The sequence below is a fragment of the Corvus moneduloides genome, chromosome 16 (genome assembly GCF_009650955.1).
Source record: "Corvus moneduloides isolate bCorMon1 chromosome 16, bCorMon1.pri, whole genome shotgun sequence".
Lineage (NCBI taxonomy): Eukaryota > Metazoa > Chordata > Aves > Passeriformes > Corvidae > Corvus > Corvus moneduloides.
Genome location: NC_045491.1, coordinates 759,312 through 784,062, shown reverse-complemented (window position 1 = coordinate 784,062; position 24,751 = coordinate 759,312). Strand labels below are relative to the sequence as shown.

Below are 24,751 nucleotides of genomic sequence, written 5' to 3'. Positions count from 1 at the left end.
GGCAGACACTGCACCTTGCTACTGCATGGTTGAGCTTCATCAGAAACATATGACAACTAGGAGACTGAGAAAATAAAATTCCTGCTCTAATCTCTCCCTTTTTAACAAGGAATTTCGCTGGGGGAGTACATGGATGTTTAAGACCAGCAGTTTGCAGCACACATGCTACTTCTCAATAGCACACATTTCCACTATGCTCCAAACGCTGAAAAGACCTCTAGAATTTGAATTAGCTGGTGACTGCCTAATTCACTCGTGCTCAGCAGCAGGTCAGCAGGGAGAACCCCCAAACCTCTAGGACTCCTCTGCTGTGTGCACACATAACACAGCCCTGGGCTTAAGGAGTATCTTCTGCTCACCTTTTATGAAAATATCTAAAGATTTGGTTTTGTTTTGAAGTGAAAAACCACCTCAAATCTCTAAACACTATAACTGCTAAGAAAAGCTTTTCCTACTCAGCTCTATGGGACTCTCCTTCACAGGCAAGGACAGCTGGATGCCTTCAAGCACTCTGGCAAACACCCTTCAGCATTTTTAGGAATTTCACTCTATCTTTGCACAGCATTTGCACTCCTGTGATTGTGACCAGCCTAATGGATCCTTCTTTCCTACTCAATGCTGAAGCAGGCATTTTAAATGCAGTTGTTCGCATGTGTTGACTCGAAGTGCACACATCCTGGAAATCCACTGCCTTTCAGCATTACTGCCAGTAAATAATTTAAAAGCCTATTAAGACAGCAAAAGCCAATTCACTGAAATTATAAGCAAATATTTTTGCATCAGGGCCCAGACTTGGGAAAACACTTAAACAGCACCTTCAATCCAAAGCATGTGAGCATTCACATTGATGCAACTGCCTGACTTGGAAGTCTTGTGTTTTACTGAGTAAGAGCTATTACTCAGCTCTGCAAATTACTTTCTCTTGTGGAAACATACAGTTATTCAAGATTTCAAAATATCTAGCAAAAACAACAGTTTCATAACTGAAAAGACAAGTCTGATTTCAGCCTAAGTCCTACAATTTTGAATCTGGATAGAAAAAACAAATAGTTCCGACAGAATTTAGCCTCCACTGTATGTTTTCAGACATCAAAATACTTAAGTTATTCAGATACATACAATATCACAAAGGCAGACAATAATGGAAATAAGGACATCAAGAAAGTGTTCTACTCCAGGCAGCATATTTACAAATATTACTGGAACAAAATCAACTGCCACAGAGGGAACACAGACATTAGGCACAAGGAATCTCAGTCTGAAAAACATTCAGAAAATGGGACACGTCAAACTACAAGTTAAATTCTAATTAAGAACACGAAACCTAGGAGGAAAAGCATATGCTGTCAGAGCCACAGCAGTTACATCAGGAGGTGACAAGGGAGAGAAGGAAAATCTGAAGAGGAACAGGGACATTTAGAGCAATAGTAAACACTTAGAGAAACAATAAACACTGTTTTGGGAGCAGAGCATCTCTGCCAGACAGCACATGTGTCTGGCAGCCCACCTTGCCAGACAGGCAAGCCCTGCTGACCCTCTACAGTTTCAATTTCCAGGATTACCTTCCCCAGCTTTCTAACACTGCATTTTCATGACCAGCTGAGATCGTGGGGGTGAGGGGCAGGAGAGGATTTGATGATCCCAATGAAAATGGAAATTACCAGCTGGGACACCACTGGTCCTTGACTGACTGCAATGCCCACACTCCCATTCAACAAATGGATGAATGGCATTTTTTGAATTATGCCAATATTTGAACTGGTGTTGGAGAGAGCACACAGCCGCAGATGGCTGTTTCAGGAGCATCTTCAAGGAAATCATGCTTTTGAAAACACACAGCCTAATCCTGGAGCTGAATGGATCAGCTCAAGATGTAGGACTGTCTGCTGTGGAAAGTCATTTAAGCTAAAACAGAGCAAGAATTCACCTTAGACCAACAATTCCTGATTAACTTCCTTTGCTGGCAGGCTTAGTGTAAACTAGGCACTATGCCAAAGCCTCCCAATCCACTCTGGAGCAAATGCAATTTGAAGTGATGCTCTCATATTTGAACAGCATGGACTTCAGAGTGAATTTTCAAGTAATGGTCAGAAGCGGCACAGACCTATGGATCAGTCATGATGCTGGCACTTTGTGTAACAATAAATCAAAACAGGTCTTTACTAACTTCTTTCATTGCACAGTAAAGGAACAGCTTCCAAACCAGTGCATCGTGGTGAGTGGTCTACAAGGAAAAACTGTTACTTCTGAGCTGGAACCACAATTTACCCAAAACATCAATGTTTAGTACAAGCTGGAACAGTGGGATATTTATATTAAAGATCTTTTTAAATATTTATATTAAAGGTATTTTTAAATATAGTACATACCCAGACAAAATCTCTGAATGTCTTTAACATGAATGAGATCTGCACACCCCTGGATTTCACAGGCACCACACCAGCTCCACCAACTCTGCAGAAGCTACTCAGCATTTTGCTGTGACCTCAGGCATCCTACAGGCAATGGACACGACCTGGATTTCCACCCTCTGGCACAAGAAACAGAAACATGCCAGAAACCTGTTTGCTGTGGAGATGGAAGCCAGTGACTCCATCAAAAATGCATGTACTCACAGATATCTCTCGTAGAGAGCTCCTCATGGTCACTGCTGCAGACTATGATCCCCAACAAGAGTTTCACTTGAGTTTTAGCTTCTCTGAAGCTTTTGGGCTTTCCAAGTCCATCAGTTTGCCTCAGGCCAGCTGGAGCCATGCTGGGATTTGCAGTCTTCCTGCAGGAAAGCCAGAGGAGCTCTGCCCAGCAACCATGCACCCACTGAAACCACACTGACCTCCCCAGCTGCAGCCAGGGCAGCTCCTCCTGCATGGCACAACCTGCATCTGTCAGGGACCTTTTAAATAAAAATGCTGAACTAAATAATTTCCTTATGAATGGCCAAGTTTTACGTGTGCTAAGCCTGCCACACAAACACCAATTCACTGACAGGAGCAGTGCTGGCACATCACCAGCACTCTCTGTGCCAGGCTACCCAACTGCCAGGAGAGACAGAAGGGGACTCCTGCACAGGGCGACAGAAGAGATCTGGAGCAGGGACCATGTTTTAACTTAGGCTCTGTATCAGAAATTTAAAGACAAGATAAAAACATCAACAGTTTTATGTGTGTCAGTTTTGAAAGGCCGGGCTATAAAGAACACAAAGATATTCAACAACAGAAAAAAAATGAATGTGAAGAATATGTCAGTTTGACGTCTAAAATAAAATGGTAATGACCTCCATTTACACAACACTTCTGTGTTCTCATAGGCAAAGGAACAGGCAGCACACCTTGAGAAAAGGCTGATTTGGCGCCTCATTTGTTATTCAAATTGTCTTTTGCTTTTTTGCCCTTAAAAAAAAAAACAAACCAGCTATTAGTCAAGACTAACTTTTTGACCTTTGTAAGACACCGTGCTCAGCTAGCAAGCACCGTGGTAACAGTGCCAACACAGGTTCAAAGCTGAGCTGCCAGAAAGGTGCTCTGCAAGCAGCGATCAAACGTTGCATGTTTCCTGCTAAGAAACCAAACACTGTCCAAGACCACAGCCAAATTAGCATCGAGATAATTTGTAAATAATTAACTTAGTGTCATTTCATAGGCACTAAGTGCTTGCTCTTCTAATATCATGATTTAATTATCAGCATTTATTAAAAATATTTTGTTTGCTGTACATAAACATTAGAAGACAGTGAAAAGCAATTAGAAATGTAGGCAACATTTACTACACAGGATAATGCACAATTAAATGCTAAAAGACACGGGAACAAAGAAATAATGATAATAATAATAATAATTCTTTCTGGTTCCTGTGGAGTCATGGAATAACATGTATAATAAATTGTATTGTGCATAAGCAGCAAGATGAAAACTATTTTAGGTTTACAATTGTTTTAAAGATGACACTAAGTAGAGCGAGGAGCTCATCAAACCTGCTACTTGTAGCAAAACCTTTCTTGGAAGCTCCACTTCAAGCCTGGCCTTACTGCAATGCAAATTACTAACCCATCACCAATGGCAGCACCTGGCAGCTGCCACCTAACAGAAGCCAGCACCACAGGCTCCAGCCATGATTTCAATCTTAAAACTGCTGATTTTTTCCTCCAGTTTAGCAGCACCTATAAAGTAGAGAAACAGTCCTGCAACAAGGAGCAGGGAACTGACCTGTCCTGCAAGGGACAGCGCAGCTTGCACTCTCCAAAGTGTCAGTGCCCACTTGTGACGCACAGGGCAGCGTGGCCAGGCCACCCTGGGATGTGGTCACAGGGGGGTTGTGTCATCCCAGCCTAAGGAGAGGGTCCCTCTGGGGCTCCCACCTCTCAGGCAAGGGCTCCCCATGGGAGAAAACCCCATCCCTTTCACAGAAAGAAGCAGCCTTGGCAGGGTGCTGTGTTTGGCTTAGTTTTGCTTCGGGGATGGGCGCAAGCAACGCTTTGGGGTGCGGGGCTGTGAGTGCCAAAGAGCAGAGAGGCACACTCTGGCTCTGCCCCAGGGCTGTGCGGGTGTGAGCAGCACAACTCACAGCCTCGGTGGTTTTGCTGCATGACAGGTTTTGCTAATCCTGTTCTGAGGCTGACAGCTCCCTACACACACACAGAGTGCACTGAGCTCGGGCAGTAAGGCAGGCTCTGGCTGGAGCTTTGAAAGGCAAACCTCACATTCAGATGCTCTGTTGCTCACCGGACACAGCTTCCAAAAGCTCACTCCTCATACAGCCTTGCCTAATGCGTGGCCTGCTGTGGCTGGAAATAGAACTGGCAGAGGAGTGCAAGGCTGCCTGTGTGACGGGATGGGATGGTTCACAGCCAGGGCTGCGCTCGCTGCTGTACCAAGACGGCGCAAAGAATGACACAGATTCAGGATGGGGTTCAAAGTCCAGAGAATGGCCCTATTTAATTATATGATTCAGCTTTTATAGCTTTATTCACAAGGGTGGCATAAAACCATTGGATGCTTGGCCATCCGCCTCCCAGAGGGATTGGCTGAACAGCCTAACACCCATTTTCTAAATATTTTTCCCAGTGTGGAAACAAAGGCACAAACAGCTTGTGCACCTGTGAGATAGTTTACAAAACACAGACCGCTTTCCCAGCTGGTTAGCGTGAGAAAGGAGACTTTCACAGGCAGCTGTAAAAATAGGAAGATTTCTCTGCCACCTCTCTTAGCATCTGCAGGCTGTCCCTGTCATCGTGACTGGGATGCCACAAAAAGGTGCTGGAGGGGAGGGGGAGGAGCTGGTGCATGTGGGACACACCCTTTGCATGGCCAAAGGCACCTGTTCGCCCGGGGCCAGCACAGGATTTTCAGCCCTGGACATGACACTGAACCACACATTTCCCACCAGTACCAACAAGGGTCCATACCAGCAAGTCACAATTTTGGTTTCTTTTTCCTGAAGAGGAAATACAGGGAAAATTTCAAGTAATCCAAGACTATCAGCTTCCTTCCTTAATTTCCCACAGAAACATGTTTTCAGACAAATTCTACCACTTCCACAAATGTCCAGCTAGCAGCTCTGGGAGTGAGAGCTGACAGACTGCCCACTGCCTCAGCATTGTCATCAACTGTGGCAATAAACACTGCTGTAAGGCAAGACAATCAAACATTGGTGTCTTTTTCTTTTAAATCTCGCTTTGGCTTCAGCACTACAATCCATCCAGCTGCAGTCATTTTCCCAACCAGAAACACGGGAGCAGGTGACACAGACCTCCGTATCTCCACGGGATTTACCAGCTACTGATACACTTTTACTGTCAGCCTACAGCCCCAGTAATTCCTCACGGAGTGATGCTGGGAATGCTGACAGGGAGCCACACTCCAGGGACAACAAGGCTGTCACACAGCGCAGTCAGAGGAGGAGGAAGGTGAATGTGAGCAATGCCCGTGATCTGTGCAGCAGCCCAGGCAGGTGAATCTTACACACAACTCGTCCCACTCTGTGCATGGGGAACAACAGTTCCAGGAGTAGGTTCTCCTGTGCTGGGGGCTCCAGGACACAAGGGAGTAAGCAACTACAGAAACAGACACAACTCTCAGTGCGCTACATGGAAGTGGGCATAGCCACTTCAAAGCTGCCCTGGCTACAAAATTACTGTAACTAGACCTGGCAACTGCTGCATGTAAAACACAGCTGTGCACGTGTGTATTTATCCAATTATTATCTGACTGTTTGTAAGAAATTCTTTGTGCATTTTTGTTTTCTGTGCTATGCTTCTCCATCCCAGAAAGGGAATTAACACTTTATATCACTTTGCTATACAAAAGCTATTTATGCCATTGAGGTCTATTCCCAGCATAACCTGAGGAAGAGAAAATTGCAGGGGGGTGTTGGGGGAAAAAAGCAGCATCACAAGTAAGTCTTCATTATTACTGTATATTTCTAGTCCTACCTCATGCACAGATCAGTACTTTATTATATGCACTGTGTTTTGATACCGCTTTACAATGCCACTGTGTATAACAAACTCTGTGTGATCCTTCCTTGCCAGTTTTGACTCACAAGGACTTGGCTCTGAAGAGAGGTCCATAAAATAGATGTAGTAGGCTTGTTGAAACAAATAACAAAACAGTCAAAAGCTTTCCCCAGAGAAAGGCCAGCAGAAGACAAAGGTAGAAATATTTATGCCGTAACTCAGGGGCATTGGCAATGTGTCCTGAATAAACACTCATCTTCAGTATGCAAGTTCCATAGCCCTCGCTGTCTCCCAAAGATCAGCGAGAATGGAAATCAATGATGCTGCCTTGTTAGAAAACACAAATCAAAGCATCAGTGACTTTGTAAAATCCCTTCTGTCACTTTGACCTTCTGGTGCCAGGCAGCTCCACAGATTCATTACCATTCATTGTAATGTCTAAAGAAAAAATCAGCAGCACGAGAGTTTGAGAGTAACAGACCAGCAGCAGGGATTGGGAAAATGCTGGGAGTATACAAAAAGTGTACAAAAAGAAATGAGAACACCGTGAAAGGATGCTCACTCTGCCTGGAAGACTGTGTCCCCTCTTCCAACACATACAAGTCAGTTCTGCTGCTGTCCAGCTTCACGCCAGGTCCTTCCTCACCATCTGCACCTACTGTTTCCTGTCAGGAATCTGGTTCTCTCCTTGCCCAGCCAGTCATGCCAGGAGCTACTGCTATGGCTGCTACACCTGCACCCTCTCCAGGGACACCAGCAGGGGTAGATACCATAAATATGGTGGGCAACACCAGCCCAGCCCTCTCTCTCAGAAAGAAGTGGGGTGGGGGGTAGTACTAACCTGAGTCTCCAAGCTGGTGTAGGGACTAGGAGGTTCAATCTACAAAGAGAGCAGACAGAAACAGCCATTACTCTGGAATAGTGGAAGAGAAGTGTTCTGAGCTGTTAGTGGTCTAAAGTAGTGACATCAGGGACAAACACACCTGCTTCAACAAGGATGGCAGGATTATTTTTTAATTTTCTTTTAAGATTTACCACTTTTCCAGACATCTGGAAATCACACAGAATTTACAGAACCTCTACAATATTTGGATGAGCAAAATAAGTTGCAGTAACAGGAGTATACCAAAAGGCCATGTGCAGGCCCTCACATCTTTGATTTGATGCTCTTTTACAATTCTTAGATTACAGCTGACTGGTTTTGGATCAGATCAATATTTGACTGGTGCTGCTGTAATTTCAAAGCATTAGGACTTTTTCAGAAAGCTGATCAAGACTTGATGGTGAAAGGGTTGGCCACATCCTTGGCAAAATTTTTCCTCCCAACAGCTGCAGTTAGCTGTGGTTATTTTGTTTTCCATTAAATTTCTTCCTAATGAATGCTCCTCTCCAGCTCTGCACATTATAATGCACATGCACTGTACATTTTCTGCAGTCTGGCATCTTCCTTGGTGTCAAAACCTGAACTCTTAGCTTAGCTTGGCCAGAAGATTCAAACCTCATTAAAGAACTTCTAACACAAAAGCACAAAATCGTCTATTTAGCCTGTTAATTAAAAGGTTAGCAAGAGGTAACATCCCTGTAGGAAATCCCATCATTAGTGTTCTGGGATTAGCACTCAAGAAAAATCTTTAAAAGCACATCTTTTAAAGTATAAGGAACATTTAAAACCTCAGTCTTGCTGGTCCAGGTATTACTCTGCAAGGTCTTGCTCTCCACATCCTGTTTAATTGGAAAGCCTAACAGAGCAGAACCAGGTCAATGGTGCTCTCTCTTAAATCCATCACATCTGTCTCAATTAGACACTTTTAGTTTAGAAAATTCTTGTCTATGAGATTATCAGGCTCCTGAGACTAATCCTGAGTTTTGAGCCATTGTGATTCTCATTTTGGCTAAATCACAGAATAGAATGAAAAAAAAAAAAAAAAAAAAAGTGAGCTTCTTCCAAGAAACAATATATTCCTTTTACTTTTAATTATGCCTATAAAGCAGCTTTTGTTTTAACAATCACCATAAATACACTAATGAAGAAACAAGCTATCAACCCAGGAAAAAAAGCTTAAGGAGGAAATTGGCCTTGAAAGCCTTGACACACCTTTCCCCCACTCAGCAAGTCATAGGTCAGGCAGCACAGTGTGCACAGGTGAAAAAGCCCATGATTACCTCTGTCCCACTGCTAACTTAGAACAGGCTGATGAAAGGTTGCATTTAGCACCAGAGTACCATTAGGACACAGATGTAGTAGATATTATCTGACACCAAGACTGGAAGGAAACTGAGAAACCTCAATGAAATCCAAATATCATGTCATCAGCTAAGCTAGAAGAGGGAAAAATCATCTGCAGGTGAGAGGACTCTTGTCCTTGGGCAGCCTTACTCTAAAACAAATGATGGCAACACTTGCAGCTCTTCTCATATAGACTTAGCAGGGACAAATGCATCCATTTTGCAGCTGGACTCTTAAGCAATGCTAGTCTGGTCACAACGTTGTCCTCCATTGTCCCACTCACATTTATATCATAGCAGGAGGCTCACAACATCAGCAGGTGTGTGGGGCAGATAGAATACAGTGTGTGTTTAAATACAACAAGCAGAATACTGCTGTAACAAAGAACAGCTCAGCTGCACAGGCTTCCCCTTGGGAGATCATCTGGATTTTCTCAGTCAGTGCCAATTTGATTGCAGACAAAAGCTTTTTCAACATGTACTGTTCCCTTCCAAATGGCAATATTTCCATAAGAGGAAGTAGCTACTACTGAATGTATAAAACATCCTGGAAAGATCAGGGGATTCCTGTAACAGAGAAGGCTTCAGATTCCTTAAAAGCTAGACAAACTCAGTCCAGTATCTCCTGAATAGAATGGATTTCTTATGGTAATTACTAATTTCCAAAGCTTCCTGGCCCAATGAAAGCTGTAAATATAAACCAGGTTTTGAATGGCATTATTTCACCATGTGGAACATGCTGTATCAGCATGGGCCTGTGACCTACAGTTTTTCCTGTTTATTTTCCCCCTCATTTTGGCTGTGGTAAGTTGTATTCACTTGTGCTGCCACCACTGTGCAGCACTGCAAGGGGGACTGTTCTGCCCCATCATTAGAACACAACTCAAATGTCACCTCCACTTACAAATTACCTGAGAAGAAAATGAAGCTTGGCTTTTAGGGGCAAGAGTAGGAACAAACCAGGTAAGCTCCTCCCCCAGCTCACACTTTTTTGCACAATTGCTAGAGATGGTGAGAGGAAAAACCCAAAGCTTTCTCCCAGCTGCAGTTCACACAGTACAACATTGCTGCCTCAGCCTGCACTCCACTGACTGTGGAACTTGGCTGGGGTGCCTCTGGATGCCACCTCTGCCTTGCACAGAGGTGTTTTCTTTCACCCCATTCCCAACTGCCCGCTCTGCTTTCCTGCTTCCCCCGTGCAGTTACAGGTACCACCACACTCAGCACAGCTCTTGGAGCTGACCTGAGGGTCCCCAAAACACAGCTGCAGCGAATCCATCCCAATTCTCCTCTTTAAGCAAAGCAATAAGGAAGCTGAGGAGGGCAAAGAAGGTGGGAGGACATAAATATAGTCAAATTGGATTTTCACCTGCAAAAAATAATTTTAAAATTCAAGCTCAAAGTCAGCAACTTAAAAGAAAGACTCACTCTTACTGCAGAAAGAGGCATGTTCTTAAAATCATCTGCCTATCACTAGTGCCAAGTAAATGTCACATTTGGGTAAATCCCAGAGCTCTCCTCCAGCTCCTGTGCATGGTTATGGATGACAATGTGCACAGCAACAGCCCACATGTGAGGGATGAGGGTACACACTGGTTTTTTTAAAGGTACAACCTCTGCTTTATCCAACCTGCCGGCTCTCACTGACTATTAGCTGCTAACGAAAGGTAAGAGAGCAAATTATCACATGGAAACACTTAGGAAAAACCAGCGGAATAACTGGCAGCATTCCAAGCAAAGTTTTGGTTGGTCTGTGTATGTTCCACTTTAATTCTAGCAGGTTTCAGCAGCCTGACACAGAATCACAAGAGTTGTGATAACTAAACCCCAGGGGACGTCAGCAATCATCCCATCTGAAATTTCAGACTGCCATTTTTCAAGTGCTATGAATCATTAATCTCCAGTGCTTGTGATGAAATGAAATCTGTAGTGGAATTGGAGAGTAAACACTATGACAGTGCTGTATAAACAGCCTTACACATTGATCACCTTTAAAGACTGATCAGGGTAAGACTGTTTACTATTGAAAGGTGACACTGAGAACAGCAACTCTGCTCTGGGGTTTGGCTACTGTGTTTTTCATGATGGGTTAACATCTCACTCCCATAAAGGAAACAGACATGTTTTCAAACACTTTGCAACCTTCCCAAAACAAAACTAAAGGACAGGAAGGCTCGGAGGAACTGAGGTACAGACGAATAAACCAAGTATTCCAAAGTCACATGGGAAATAGGAGAGAAACCTGCAAAGTCTAGGACCTTGACCACAAGACATGTCTCTCCCCCATGCCACAAAAGATGTTTTTCCAGCGGCTTCAAGAGACACCAGGTTTGAATTGCTTCAATCCAATCACACATGACCTAAGCCTGACTGCAGGAAAGCCCAGGGCTCAGACTCCGAGTGCTGCTGGCTGCACTGGACTTGCTCCTGCAGACAAACCTCCTGCTCGCTGCCCCTCCCATCACCTCTGGACTGCTCACCTTTAGTTCCCACACTGCTCTGTTCACCTTTGGTCAGTGAGCCAGGAACTTCAAATGATTTTTTTATACTTGATGGACAATTTTCACTCATTTCTAGTCATCTCTCTCCATCCCTGGAGGCAGCACTGCTCTGTGTGTGGCTTGGCACAAGGCAGTGGCCCCCAGCAGCAGTGCCAGTCACCCCAGAACCTCAGCACTTGCACTGCAGCAGGTTTTCCATGTTTTGTGCAGCTGGACCCTGAGACACACAGGGGCACTGGCTTGTAAAGTTCTTTTATAGTTTTATTGATTTGTTCTATGTCACTTTACAGCTGAATCAGTCCTTTCAGTCAGCTCATGCCATGAAGCAAGGAGAGCTGTGCCAGTGCAGCAGAGAGGTGCCCAGCAATGCCAGGAGCAGGAGGATAGGAAGGAAGAGACAGCAGCAAGGGACGGGGTAAGAAGGCAAGCAGCAGTAACAAATGAACAACCACATGCTTATCCAGCAGTAGAAGAGCAGCTCAGTTAAATCTAAGAACCTGCTAATTCCTTGCTTTTCAGTAAAGATAAATCTGTTCTCTTGTCTGCAGGAGTTGTACAGAAGAATGTAGCCATTTACAGAACCTAAGCAGCAGCAACACCTACTCTCCTTACCTTGCAATAAGTCAGTGCCCAGAAACAGCCCAGAACTCCCTAATACCTCCATAAAAACCATTACTCAAAATTAATCCATACTATCTTACTGAACGTTTAAGCCATACACTGAAGCTTCTGTCTAAAATACTGTTCCAGTTACAAATGAAGCTGGAATTATTCCTATCTTTGGTGTCTTTTACCACCTGAAAAGTATCTGCTGCAGCCAGCTCAGCACAGACCTGTGAACATATCCAGGGCCAGCAACTGCAGCACATTGATAGCAGCAGGGAGCTTTCCCAGATGTCTGTAAAATATGTCTGGCCACTGAGATGCTGCTGTCCAAGCACTGCTTTGACATTTTGAGTATGTCAGCTCCCCAGGCCAGACAAGCTGTCTCACAGGTACGAGTGACAGACAGTTAATGCTTTAACTTATTAACTCCAGGCTCACTTATCTTCCAACCTTGGCACCTCAACGCAGCACAGCTGCTCCAACACTACTTTCCAAATCTGTGCTTAAGAATGATACATCTGACCAACTCACAGCAAGGGCCAACTGTCCTGCTTTCCTTAATAATTTATTACGAGCTGGCAGGAGCCACGGCTTTGCTGCATTGTTCAGCTGTTCTAACAAACTGCACAGTTTGTTTCAGGCAGCAAAGGAATTTCAGCATGAAATGCTAATGTGTAACAGGACAAGGAACTCTAATCTAATGGATCAATAGAATTGGGTTGTTTAGAGATGGCAAAGTGTACCGGATGCTACCGACAAAGATCTTTTTCCCCCATGCCCCAGCTCATCTCTGAAAGCCCCACACGCCCTCGCTGCTGTGAACCACAGCTTCATGCCCACTTCCCCAGCGGATGCTGCTATGGAAACCTCCAAGAGGGCACCCCAGGAGGTACAGCCTGGGTATGATTTTGAGAGTAATTACACTCATGGATGTGGGTTATTTGTAGCTCTAGTGATAAAAAGGAGAAAAAAAAAAAAAAAAGACACATGTCCTTATGCAACATTTTAATAGAGCTGGAGGAGTCTATATTTATAGAGTTACCAAGTGTCTTAAACATCTACATAAAAAACCCACATGGAAGGAGACACTAATTCACTTGAGAGCATAAGCATTGCATTTATAGGGGAAAAAATGTCCTGTCTGACAACCACTCCAGTTGTCATCTGTTATGAGAACAATCTGTCTGAATATTATCTGAAACAGGACACTGTAAAAAATCAAAGATCAGGCTCATCTGAAGTTTCCAGACAAGTTACCAGAAGAAAATTAAAGCCTGCACAGTAAGGAACATGTTCCAAAGTTAAAGGAGCAGCTGAAGAGAAGAGGGCAGGGCCAGCTTCAAAGTTGAGTGGGGCGCTGCTACGCTGTGAGCAGAAGTCAGCCAGTCAGCACAAGCTGCACTTGCAGCTACCACAGGTAATCGAGCTGGAAATCCATGTCAAAGCACTTGGAAAAGAGAGAGAGAGATGCTGGTGGGCCATTTAACTGGTGTTGGCATAACCCCAATAACAACAACAAAAAGGAAGCACATTTTCACCAGATTTTGCACTGCACACAGAAAAAGACACCCACGCAGTCCCTGCCCTCAAAGCAGAGCAAAGCACCGCTGTCCAGTGGCAGCCACGCTGGGGAGTCATCAAATGCTGCTGTGAGCAGTAGCTTCAGGTCTTCACCCTCCTGAACCCTTCTGCAACCACCCAGGGCCCTTCCAGAGAGGGGCACAGCCTGGCACAGAGCCGGGGTCATGCCCTGAGCCTTTCCATCCTGCTATTCTTACGAGAAGGATCTTTCCAAAGAATAAACTGAGGGCACCAAGACGCTAGGAATACAGCCCTGGGTCTTTCCAGAGGGAAAGGGAAAAGACAAGGGAAAATCAGCTTTGTTAAGAAAATCCAGCTAAAAATCTTGAGGGTAATAGAACGAGAAGAAGCCTGTATAGCTTCATACAGAATAAAGCCTGCCAGACAAATTTAATTGCTTTATTTGTTCTTTGATAGAGTTACAGAGGGAGTGGATACACAGCAGAGGTCATATTTTCCAGATTTTAGGACAGCATCTGTGTCTCACGAAATCCTAATTGAAAAATTAATTCAAAAAGACTTGGGAAGGGGCAAGCACAGCTCTGGAATTGAGAGCTGGCTGCAGGACTGTAAACAAATGATAATGATAAACGGCACTGTATTGAGCTGAGGGGAGGTCATATTGAACAAACTCATTAATGAGCTGAAACGAGGATTAAAGAGCACACCAACAAAATCTGATGATTGCACTAAAGCTCGATTGTGTCTGATGGATGCAAGGCTGCCGTGAGGTGAAGAGGACACGTCCAGCAGCAGGATCCTGCTCCCAGATCCTTGGCAGGCAGGTCCGACACGGTCCAGCCACAGCTGCCTGTCATCCATCGCCCTCAGCCCGGCCCACAGCCCCACACACTGCTCATCTCCTCCCCCTCACCGGCCACCCTGGAAATAAACAGAACTTTGTGTCGCCCAGGAGCCAAACGAGATGTGTGGCAGCAACACAGCCCTTGGCACATGCCAGGAATGCAGGAGTGCACTGACAAGAGGAAGGCTGAGACCTCCCATTCAAGCACAGCCAGGAAAAAGAATCCCACTACTAAAAATAACACAATGCCTTAAATCCTACCAAGCTGTGTTTTCATGATCTCCCTGAGACAGCTTTAAAAATTGTGGGTTTATGGATTAAAGTCCCTGATAAATCCATTTAGGACCAGACACTTCCTCTGCATGAACTTACTACATTCCAATCTTTATGACAGGGGAGGAGAAAAGAAAAGAAAGAAACAAACAAAAACTCCGAACAGAAAAACAACAGACATGACAAAAAATACCCCAAACAAACAAACAACTTTTTGAAAAATTTTGAATGAAATTTTTGGACACAGAATTTGGTAACACTGATCTCTGAAGGATGAAATAGATACTTTACTTTTTTTTTTTTTTTTTTTTTTAAGTACAGCTGCTGATTTTCAGCTTTGGAAGTACTGAGGGTTTAGCACTAGACTTTGAGTTTTATCAATAAGCTACAGGAAAAGATGAAGAATATGCAGATAGAACAGCAGTTTTGGCTCCCTTCTGCAGTTTTCATGCCAGAACTAAAACATATTTTTCCCAAATAACAGAACCTATCCATCATTTTTATTATCAGCCTGGATGCAGATCCAAGTTTCATCACTTGGTAAGTTAGAAAAACTCTCATTAGCATCTGTGTGTGTAGGGAACCCATAAGAACACCTCATTAACTCATTAAAGAGGATTCTCACAGAGATTAGCTTCGTCAATCCTTCATTTAGCTACCAATCCATTCATGTGATGCTATTAAGCCCCTCATAAACAGCCAAGTACTCCATAATACACTGTAGGAGCTCAGGTTTGAATCCCCATACTGGTGCACGCTGCTACTGGATTTGTGCCGCACCACTATGAAAATCACTGCAGCCCCAAAGCATCGTTTATTTCCAACACGACCAAGTGACGAGCTGAAGCCCACACGTTGTACTAAGATGGGACACAGTAACAGCACCCAATCCCCGTGATTTCAAGCCATTCTTACTCCAACCTTGCTCCACATCACACATTTGATGATATGACCAGAAATGTGCACAGGCAAAAGAAAGGGTTACAGTAATAGCCAGTGCAAAGCAACTGCTGCTCATTGCTCGAATGGGAAAGCAGTCAGTGAGGAACCTCTCATCCCCATCCTTAATTTCCAGTTTTCCTTCTTTTCCTTCCCTCTAACCCCTCTTCTGTGCAGTGCTGCTGTCACACCATCTGCAATCTATTTTCAATAAGCCACCTCTGCATGAACAGCACATCTGCCTCTGCCAGGAGAGGCTCCCCCTCTCTCCTGGAACTCCCAGCACTGCTTTGGTTCACTACAGTCACCATGATGACAGAGAAATCTGCCACGTCTACATATCAGACGGGTATTGTGTGTTGGTAAACAGCAATTGTCATCCAGATGGCCCTACAGCAGCTTCATTTTGCACTGGCCTTCAGATGCCACCATGGCAATTGCTCATGCAAGAACATGAACACAAGTCCTTCAGTTCCTGTCAGAGCATCTCCGTTCCCTGCACTGCAGTCAGTGCTGCTTCCACTCGTGGAGGTGTCAGAGGATTTCAGCCCATCTAAATTCATAACCTTAACAGAGATGCACAATTTTATTTTCAAGCTGAATAATTCAAAGAACATTAATTCACTCCCATCTGCGTAAATGAAACAGGTTTGTAAGATCCTAATCAGCTTGTATGTCCATAGACCCTTTCTACCAAGAGCATTGGGTTGGATTTGGCTGTGCATAAAAGGCCCCACAAATCTTTACTGCAACTCACTCAGTACCATCTCACAAACACTCAGCTCAGACCTAGCAACTGCTCTGTTACACCCAATCCACTCTGGAAACATAAAATGATCTCTACTACTGCAGGACAAACCTGGCAGCTCGCAGGATGTGCAGGGGAGGCCGAGTGCCTGCCTGATCCCAGGCAGCTGCCTGGAACTGAAGCTCTGCTGTAAGTGGCCTTCCAGATTTCAGGAACTCAGACAAAAGATGCTATTAATGGCACTTGGGGCTGGAGGGGGAAATCCTCGAATGTAAAGTTTCAAGTCACTGCACATTGAGGAAGAGGAGTAAATAATAAGAAAAAGTTGCCCACAGTAAAGGATTTTGTGAAAGTGAACTCCACAGCTTGATAGTATCACAAGCACCCTAGGAATCTGGAGAATGAGACAGGAGAAACTGTGGGGAGACTGAAGTTAAAAACTGCACACTGCATGGTTCATTTTCCTGTAATTCCTTTTATTCATTGCGATAATCAACTTGACATGCAAAGCTGTTCCCAATTTACTGACAGCTTTTCAGCTGACATCTAGTTCTCAAGGTATTTTTTTTTTTTAAACCTAAATAGCTAATTATTCATCGCCTTAAACCAGGATATATAACAATGTCAGGAAATCATCTGTTCAAGTTATATCAAAAAGCCTTTGGGGATTAGTTCATCTCTTTTGTACGCTGCAGAAAACACTCACTTGTAAACAATTAAATCATCATTTGAAATCTGTCTACACTTTTAGCATCTCTGAATGCAGCCTGAAAAACCATATAAACAAGTACCTTATTGTTGCATCTAGAACCCAGGGCCGAAAGGTTTTCCTCCATAGTATCTTATTTGCTGCAGGCTGAAGGCTGAACTTACAGGCTAATACAGGCTCTCTGTACAACCTGTAATAAAGCATCTAAATAAGTGCAATAGCTGCTTAAGGAGACCCAAGTTACACTGTTCCCAGGTTATGCTGAGAGCAGAAGACATGCTACAAGGATATCAACATACTGTGGCACAGAGGCATATAACCTCCATGTAACAGTCATGGCTGAGACAAAAACAGGCATTTAAATTTAGCCATGAAGGCTCAGCCTTTGGCCTGAATCTACAGTAACCAGACCTCAGAGTACCCTGCTTCAAGACGCAGAGCTCCTGCATAACACACATTAGAAGAGACCCAGGGACATCACTGGAGCAGAAGCACTTAAAACTTTCCTATTTGAAATCAGTCCATTTCTTTTTGGTCTCCTACTGACTCCTTGACTGCATTTTTAAGGGCTGTAGCTTTGTGGAATACAAATACAATACAAGCATAACATTCCATAGGAAGAAGCTCCTTTCTAAGTCTGTCTTGGGCTGAGCACTGCAGCAGAAAGTTACCGAGCCTGGACAGCGCTCGTTTGCACATCTCACTACAACTGTGCAGATGCAGTGTATTTGTAAAATATATATTTTACAAATACACTGGTCACTCGAGGTTTTTGTTACAGAGTTACCCCTATGCTCAAGAATTTAACTCTCTATTCTACTTCTCTGAATCAAAAACCCGTACAGTATTGTACAGGTTTGAAAGGCAAACTTTCATCTGCTGTTACTACTTCACCACTAATTGTGTGATTTTGTGGCTTTAGTACCTTGATAAATGTTTTGACTAATTCATTTGAATCACTGCAGCTGTATCCTTTTTATGATATAATTGCTGACCCCGTCAAGAGAACAAAACAAAACAAATTATCTTCCTTATGCAATGAAAGCCAAGTAGGTCCTTGTGAAACTACAACTTCCTTTCAGTTAGTGGAAGAAAACACACAGCATTCATGAGAGCATGCAGACAGAGGGGATGCAGACACATCATTGTCTCAGGGAGGAATTCCTCCAGCGCCAAGGAACCGGCTGAGATGGGATCACTGAACCACGGCACAAAGCCCTCACTTCCCTGCACTCAGGGTGCCTTTGGCCACAAAAACGGGCCATGGGCACCTTCTGCCAGCAAGTCAGTGCTGAGATCTGGGACAGTGAGTTACTATGGTGGAAATTAAAAATGTGACAAGACAGGAATGACTTTTACAGATTTCAAGGGTGCTTCCCAGCATCTCGAGTCCCCAGCTGCACAGAAAAACTCCCCTAGAACTAAAGGCAGAACGGATGAAGCCAGTTCATCCCAAACACCCAGAGGAGAGGTTTGGGTTTATTGTTTGTTTCTTTATGACTGTGGGTTTTGTTCATTTGCTTATTTGATTTTAAACTAAAACTGAGAAGTACATACTTCAGTTTCTGACACGATACCCTCAAGTAAATCAACATGGAAACTGTAAACTAGTGGGAAGTTGCAGGCAAGTTCTTAACCAAGCATAAGGAAAAGTTTCCTACTTGCTGGAACAAACCAACACTTCTGAGAAGAGTGCAGACTGATCATCCAGGCTTAGTAAAAAAAAAAAATAAAAAAATTGCTACATGTACAACATCTCTTTTCTTGAAGATACCGTCGCTGATCTAAAGCGTATAAACAGTTGCTCTGTCAGAGGCAGATAATTGACTGAACATTACATTGCTAATGGCAATATTACACAAGACACAAGTGTTTCAGACAAAAAAAAAATTAAAATCTGAAGTATTTCTCATTCTAACAATTCTGCAACTGACAGGTGACTGCTGGGCAGCAGATAGGAAATTCAGTTTTATCTAACAGGAAACACACCCCAGCTCATTCTTCTGGTAGCTTCCGAGAGCAACAGTTCCTTTAAGTCAATGCATATCAAACACCTCTCAAACTACAAATAACAAGATTCCCATATTTGAAAAATAACACCGTTTTTCAGCATTATCTCCCTCCTAGAGTAATTATATTTTTAGAGAGGTAAAAAGTTTTAAAATACAAAATTTCCACAGCAAAATCTGTCAATGTAATCAACAGGGTTCAGTTCTGTCTAAGGCAATGGCTTTATTTGTTTTAAAGGGTCTACCAATAAGACTTTAAAAGAAAACATTACATGTATGGGTACTATTTTGATTGAAAATAAACTGTACATTTCAGGGGAAATAAACCATAAGTCTACTTGAATATGAGCTAACACTGCTCCTGCCCTATCATGCATGTATGTATGCACGTATGAGCTGACACTGCTCATGCCTATCATGTATCATATCAGAATTTGACTTTGGGTATGTTTTTAATCTGAATTTAAAAAGAGCAAGTCACCAGATCCAGCTTTGGAAAAGGTGTAAGGGGTAGGTTTGTAAAAAAAGGATCATCAAAATAGCAATCACTGGCTTTTTAAACAGCTCTCTTCGAAAGCAACCAAACACATCCTCTCCATTCATTCATCCCTTAATGGCCAGGAGAAAGCCTGTCCCCCCTGAAGCAGAGCTCATACTATCTGCACACAGGGCTTTCTCAGTAAGCAAGAAATACCATTGTTCTAAGCTAAGCAGCAATTTAATTAATGTCCTTCTGATCAGTTTTAATGGACTGAAGGTTAAGAAACTTCATTACCTTCTTCAACATGTGCTAATCAGGATCTTTAAATAGTAATGCATGGGCCTTATCCTCAAGTTCTGCTAAAAAAGACAGCTCATTTCCGAAAAAGGAAGCAAGGAAATGAGCCTGTGAATTTTTGATTGCTAGCTGAGGAAAAGTAATACACAAAGCCCGAAAAAGAAGGAGTTACAATGCTGAAGTGAGATGACTCAGAGTACTGCAATTAAGAGCTAAAACCTGCAGACAGCCCTCAGGAGGACAGGAGCAAAGGCCAGGGTGGTCTGGCTCACATCAATCCTGGCTGTGCTTTTCTGGAAGTAATGAAACATCCAGATAAGAAGATCACCGATGAAGAGATAAAAGTACCATAAAGTAAGGTTTGAAACATGTAATTAATAAGTACTTCCCTGCAAAAGAAAGGAAGCATTACTCTTCATGAACACTGGGACTCATTCATTCAAACACTGATGCGCTCAGCACTACCCCGATATAACCAAAATGCCTCTTTACCATTAAGAGGTTTTAATCCTTCACTCCGTTTCTACTCACAGATATGAAAGGCTCCACTTCAGAGCATTACTCTGCAGTAAGTGACCATTAAAGACGTCCACACCCCTCCCACCTGGAGACACACTGCAAAGTTTTTTTGACCAATGCTCTCACAAAACTTCAGATGGACTGGATTATTTTCCTTCCTATTCTGCATCACAACAGCTTTGAAAACCTGTCTCTGAATTTACCAGAGCAAGCCCTTTATGCCGTCAATAACTTTGTTAAGGCTGTAAAAAAGACTTAAGTCTAAATTTCTCATGAAAAACTAAAAATTAAATTTTAAGAGAGACCTCTACATTCAGTAACATGAGTTGACCACCTACTCCGGAGCCAAAAAAGTCTAATTTTAAAAATGCTTAACACTTTATAAATCCCCTTAACTATTCAGTAACTTTGCCTTTTGTATTAACTTCTCCAAAATCCACTTTCTTACTGCATGGTATGTAAGAGCAATTAGAATGCTCTTTCGCATGTACATCCTGGGAGGAAAACAATGCCATATAAATCAGACTTTTACTGAACAGGGAGATTATTGTATCACTTTACAGCAATCTACTACAAACTAATTCCTTCCAATTTAAAGCCAAGTATGCCAGCTGATGGTGTCTTAGGAAAAGAACAAGTATCAGGCAATGAATAAACTCTAATGGCAATTCAAGAACAGGTCTTGAAGGCAAATCCTTCCATCCTGCACAATCAGTCCTTGTTAATGGCAAGGCAGAGAGCGCTGACAGTGCAAGCACTGGCTGTGCCGGCATCCCATAGCATCAGCACCAGGGCTCTAACTCTGTTATTCCCCGAGGAGCAGCAATCCTCTCTGTGCAGCAGCAAGGCAGTGTGTCCAGGTTCTGCACTCTGGTGACAGGAGGCCACGGGCTGCGGCTGCCAGCAGGCACCGGAGCTCGGGCAGCAGCCCGGACACAGCGGCACGGACGGGGCTCCGGGCCAGGCTGCTCCCACCTGCGACACCCGGGGACACTCAGCACCGGGAGTAGCACACAGGGAGTCGGCCAAGTTAAACAAATGATGATTATGAGGCTTTAAAAGCAGTTATGAATGTTACCGGGCCTTGCTTTTCCTTGGACAAAAAATTACTTGACTGAACCCCAAAGAAAGCTGGGACCGACTCTTGAAATCAGCAGCTACCCAAGAGAGCCAACCCTGAAAACGCAGCTGAGACAGAGCTAACCAGAGACACCAGCTGAACATCTGCCACACTGTCTCTGCTTACATACCATTTTGTCTGTAGTGCTTGCAAAATACTAGCCAAAATCTTTCTCTTTTCACTACACGAAACAACAGAGGTATTTGCTTTTCAGTTTTTAGGAGGCCACCAACAGTTTTAGTGTAACCATAACATTTTGAATAGTATTTTCCAAGTTCTTTTTAATGGACACAGAGACACAAACAGGCCATTGAAATTCACAATATGAAACAGATGCATATGCAGTGTACACCAGATCTAAAACTTTGCACCACAGTACATTTAAATATTTCTGAGCTGACATCAGACACTGCTTAAATTCCATGCAGATACCCATATCTCAAACCTCTGGGCAACTTCTGTATCAAGAACAAGTTGCAAAGAGCAGTGGAAGGTAACTAGACACGCTCAGGGCAGGAGTGGAAGCCATCTGCACTAATGCAGGAGCATGGGAAGGAGAGACATTCTGCACTGCTCCGCTCCCCAGGGAACCAAAGGCAAGGCCAGTCAAGCCAGCAGACCAGAGCTACCCCATCCTGCTTGGTCTAGTGCTCAAAAATATAAACAAATGCAAAACAAAACAGTGGTGTTAGAGAGGCAACCTAATTTACAAGTCTTTTTTACTGTCAGGTATGAATATCAGTATGAGCAGGAGTCTGAAGTATGCCACCACAGAGTAATCTGAAAGTGATAAAAGATCTCCAGCTAAAAAGAAGCAAAGCCCTCCTACACCTCAATATGTAATGCAAAAGCTCTCTACTTTGCTTCATACAAAAATAACAGAGCTAAGTTGATCAGTCACAGACTATCAATTAATGTGTTCTTATTCATACCCTCCCCACAACAGCCAACAGCTGGAAGCCACTGGTACCACTTGTCACAGATGACCTGGCACACCATGGCCATTTAACCATGAAGCCAGCTCAGGGTCACACACATGCTCCTTAAAATATTCTATATACTGTCATTAAAAACTGTGGCCAAGAGCAATTTGAATTGTGTAGCTCACAAAGTCACAACTGCCTGCCCACGTATCAGAAAATAATAAGGATAAGCAACTTATTAATAACTTAAACCAACCTCCACAGAGTGCTTAGCAGGAGAGGACTTGTTTGGGATTTCTGCAGGGTGCATTTAAGTATTTCTGCCTGACGTAGCTGTTATGTCAGTGAGGTAACACAGCAGAGCTCACTGAGTTTAATTTATGCTCACTATGCAAACCACAGCCAGCTGTGAATTTAGTAAAATCCTTGTTGCAATAACCGTGTCACTTCAAGCGTGAAAGTTGTACTTCCACTTTCAGGCTTAGTCAGCTCATCTAAAAAAAAGGAGGGGAGGGTTAAGACGATAGTGTTAATAGTGTTTAGGTGATCAAGTTGAAAACATGAGGAACCGAGTTGCTCTTACAAAGTAGGCTTGCTCCTCTTTGCATGGATCCAGAAAAATGAGGGCACATTCAGGCAGCCAAGAGATGAGGTCTTGATTTCTTATTGCAGATCTGCCACCAAGCCTTTGTGAGGCCTCGGGCATACCTTTTGTTTCCTCATCAGATGTGGCAGCATATTCATACACATTTACAAGGCATTACACTTGTAGTGAGGTCAAAGAAAATCAGGAATCTTTTTACCAGATAGTTTTACAGATTTCCAGCATTACTATGAAGTGGATTACTCTAACCTAATCCAATCTAAAACAATTTGATGGGAAAAAAACCCCCAGATATTTCAAATTCATACCACAGCCCAATCTCAGCAAAATATCATAGAGGTACCTCCTTTGCCTGAGGGCTTTTGCCCTTTCGGAGTTCAAATGCTTACCACAAAAACAGGTGTGACAGCATTTCAGAAAAGGCTGCAACCCCATTTTCTTGTCAAGTTGCAATCTGTTGTCTGCAACAGAGCAACTGAAATGACAAACATTACTTTTGTGATAATCTCTGCAAGAAGATTTACCTTCTTTTTCAAAATCATGTAATATGGCTTTACCCTAAAGGGATGACACCTGAAATGAATATAATCACAACTCCTCATTGGCCTATTAAATCAGAACTGCAGGGAGATAAAAGTTAGCAATAAAAAATTAACTTAATTCGTACCTAAAGCTGGGTAGAAATTTCACTGTATTAGCTGAAGTCAGTTTTCAGCCATCCCTTGCTCTCTGCCGTAGTAAACTGCATCCTACTAGAACAACATTGTGGAAGTGAACCAAGCTGTAGCACTGCTGCCTCTCAGACATGTCCCAGCTCTCTGCAGCTGACATCCACTGCAGGGTGCCTGGCCCATGTCCTCATCGCCTGCCTTGCCCCAGGGAGCACAGCCACACAGGGCACCACAACACTGACACCTATCCCAAACCCAAACTGCTAAGTCAGGAATTAACCCCAGATCCCATGCACGGCAGCATCTCCTGAGTAAATCTGCAATACATCAGACTTGCTGTTGTTTAAATGCTGCGTTTGTAGAATGGAGCAATAAAACTTCTTGCAGGTAATGCTGGCAGGCCACTAAGTGGGAAAATGCATGAGGGGAACAAGGGCATCCCAACATGATGTAAGTGGGAAGCAATGGTGATCCCAGTGAAGGGATCTGTCCTGAAGGGATCTCACTGAAGGACACACAGCTGAGGCTTTTGAAAGGAGCCAACTTCACTCAAAACTAATGGCATCTGTATGCCTAAGTGTCAAACACTCTTCAAAATTACAAGTGTTGACAAATAGTCAGCTGGAACTTAACTAAAAAGTGGCAAATGCCCTCTGGATGGTGCCAGAGATCTGCATTCTACTGAAGTTCTTGAAAACTGTGGGTAATTGCACCCATAATGAAGTGAGCTCCACGTATGTACCCCAAAAATCCCAAACCTCAGCTTGGGAGCAGTCTTCACTTTAAATCTTGTATCTTGACTGCCTAGCATCACATTTCAGCAGAAAATCAATTGGGGACAACAGAAGAGTGAGAGAAAAAAATAAAATAAAATAAAATAAAATAAAATAAAATAAAATAAAATAAAATAAAATAAAATATACTATCTGCTTCTCACACGTGATATGGGCTCATCCCTGTCAATGAAAACAGCCAAGATGCTCCTAATTGTGTCTGTGTAACAACTGACCTTTAAAAGATAAAGTCACTTCATTTCAGAACACTCAAAATTCCTGAAAAATAAAATAAATCTGTTCTGTCAACAGAGGACATGTCATCACAACAAGCAGATATATAATGCCATAGGCATCAGCAGCAGGAAATTGTTTTCAGCACTACACAAACTACATAGATTATCTGAGCAATTATTTATGCAAAGCTGTGAGGTGCTGAACGTACACCACGGACCATGTGCTGAGCTGGCCAACTTCAGCCACTACAGGAATGTAAAGCAGCCCTCAGCGAAAGG

The 24,751-nt window shown here is 43.3% G+C and overlaps 1 protein-coding gene across 4 annotated transcripts in view; it reads right to left on the bottom strand.

The window, feature by feature from the left end:
- Nucleotides 1–24,751, bottom strand: part of XYLT1 (xylosyltransferase 1) — a 169,091-nt gene that overhangs the window by 120,151 nt on the left and 24,189 nt on the right. For 2 of the 4 annotated variants that reach the window (XM_032125607.1, XM_032125606.1), the window contains exon 2: nucleotides 7,293–7,331. The exons of the other annotated variants lie outside the window; for them this stretch is intronic. In XM_032125607.1, the coding sequence (XP_031981498.1) occupies nucleotides 7,293–7,331 (39 nt within the window). The remainder of the gene's footprint in view (nucleotides 1–7,292; nucleotides 7,332–24,751) is intronic. 4 annotated transcript variants of the gene reach the window in all.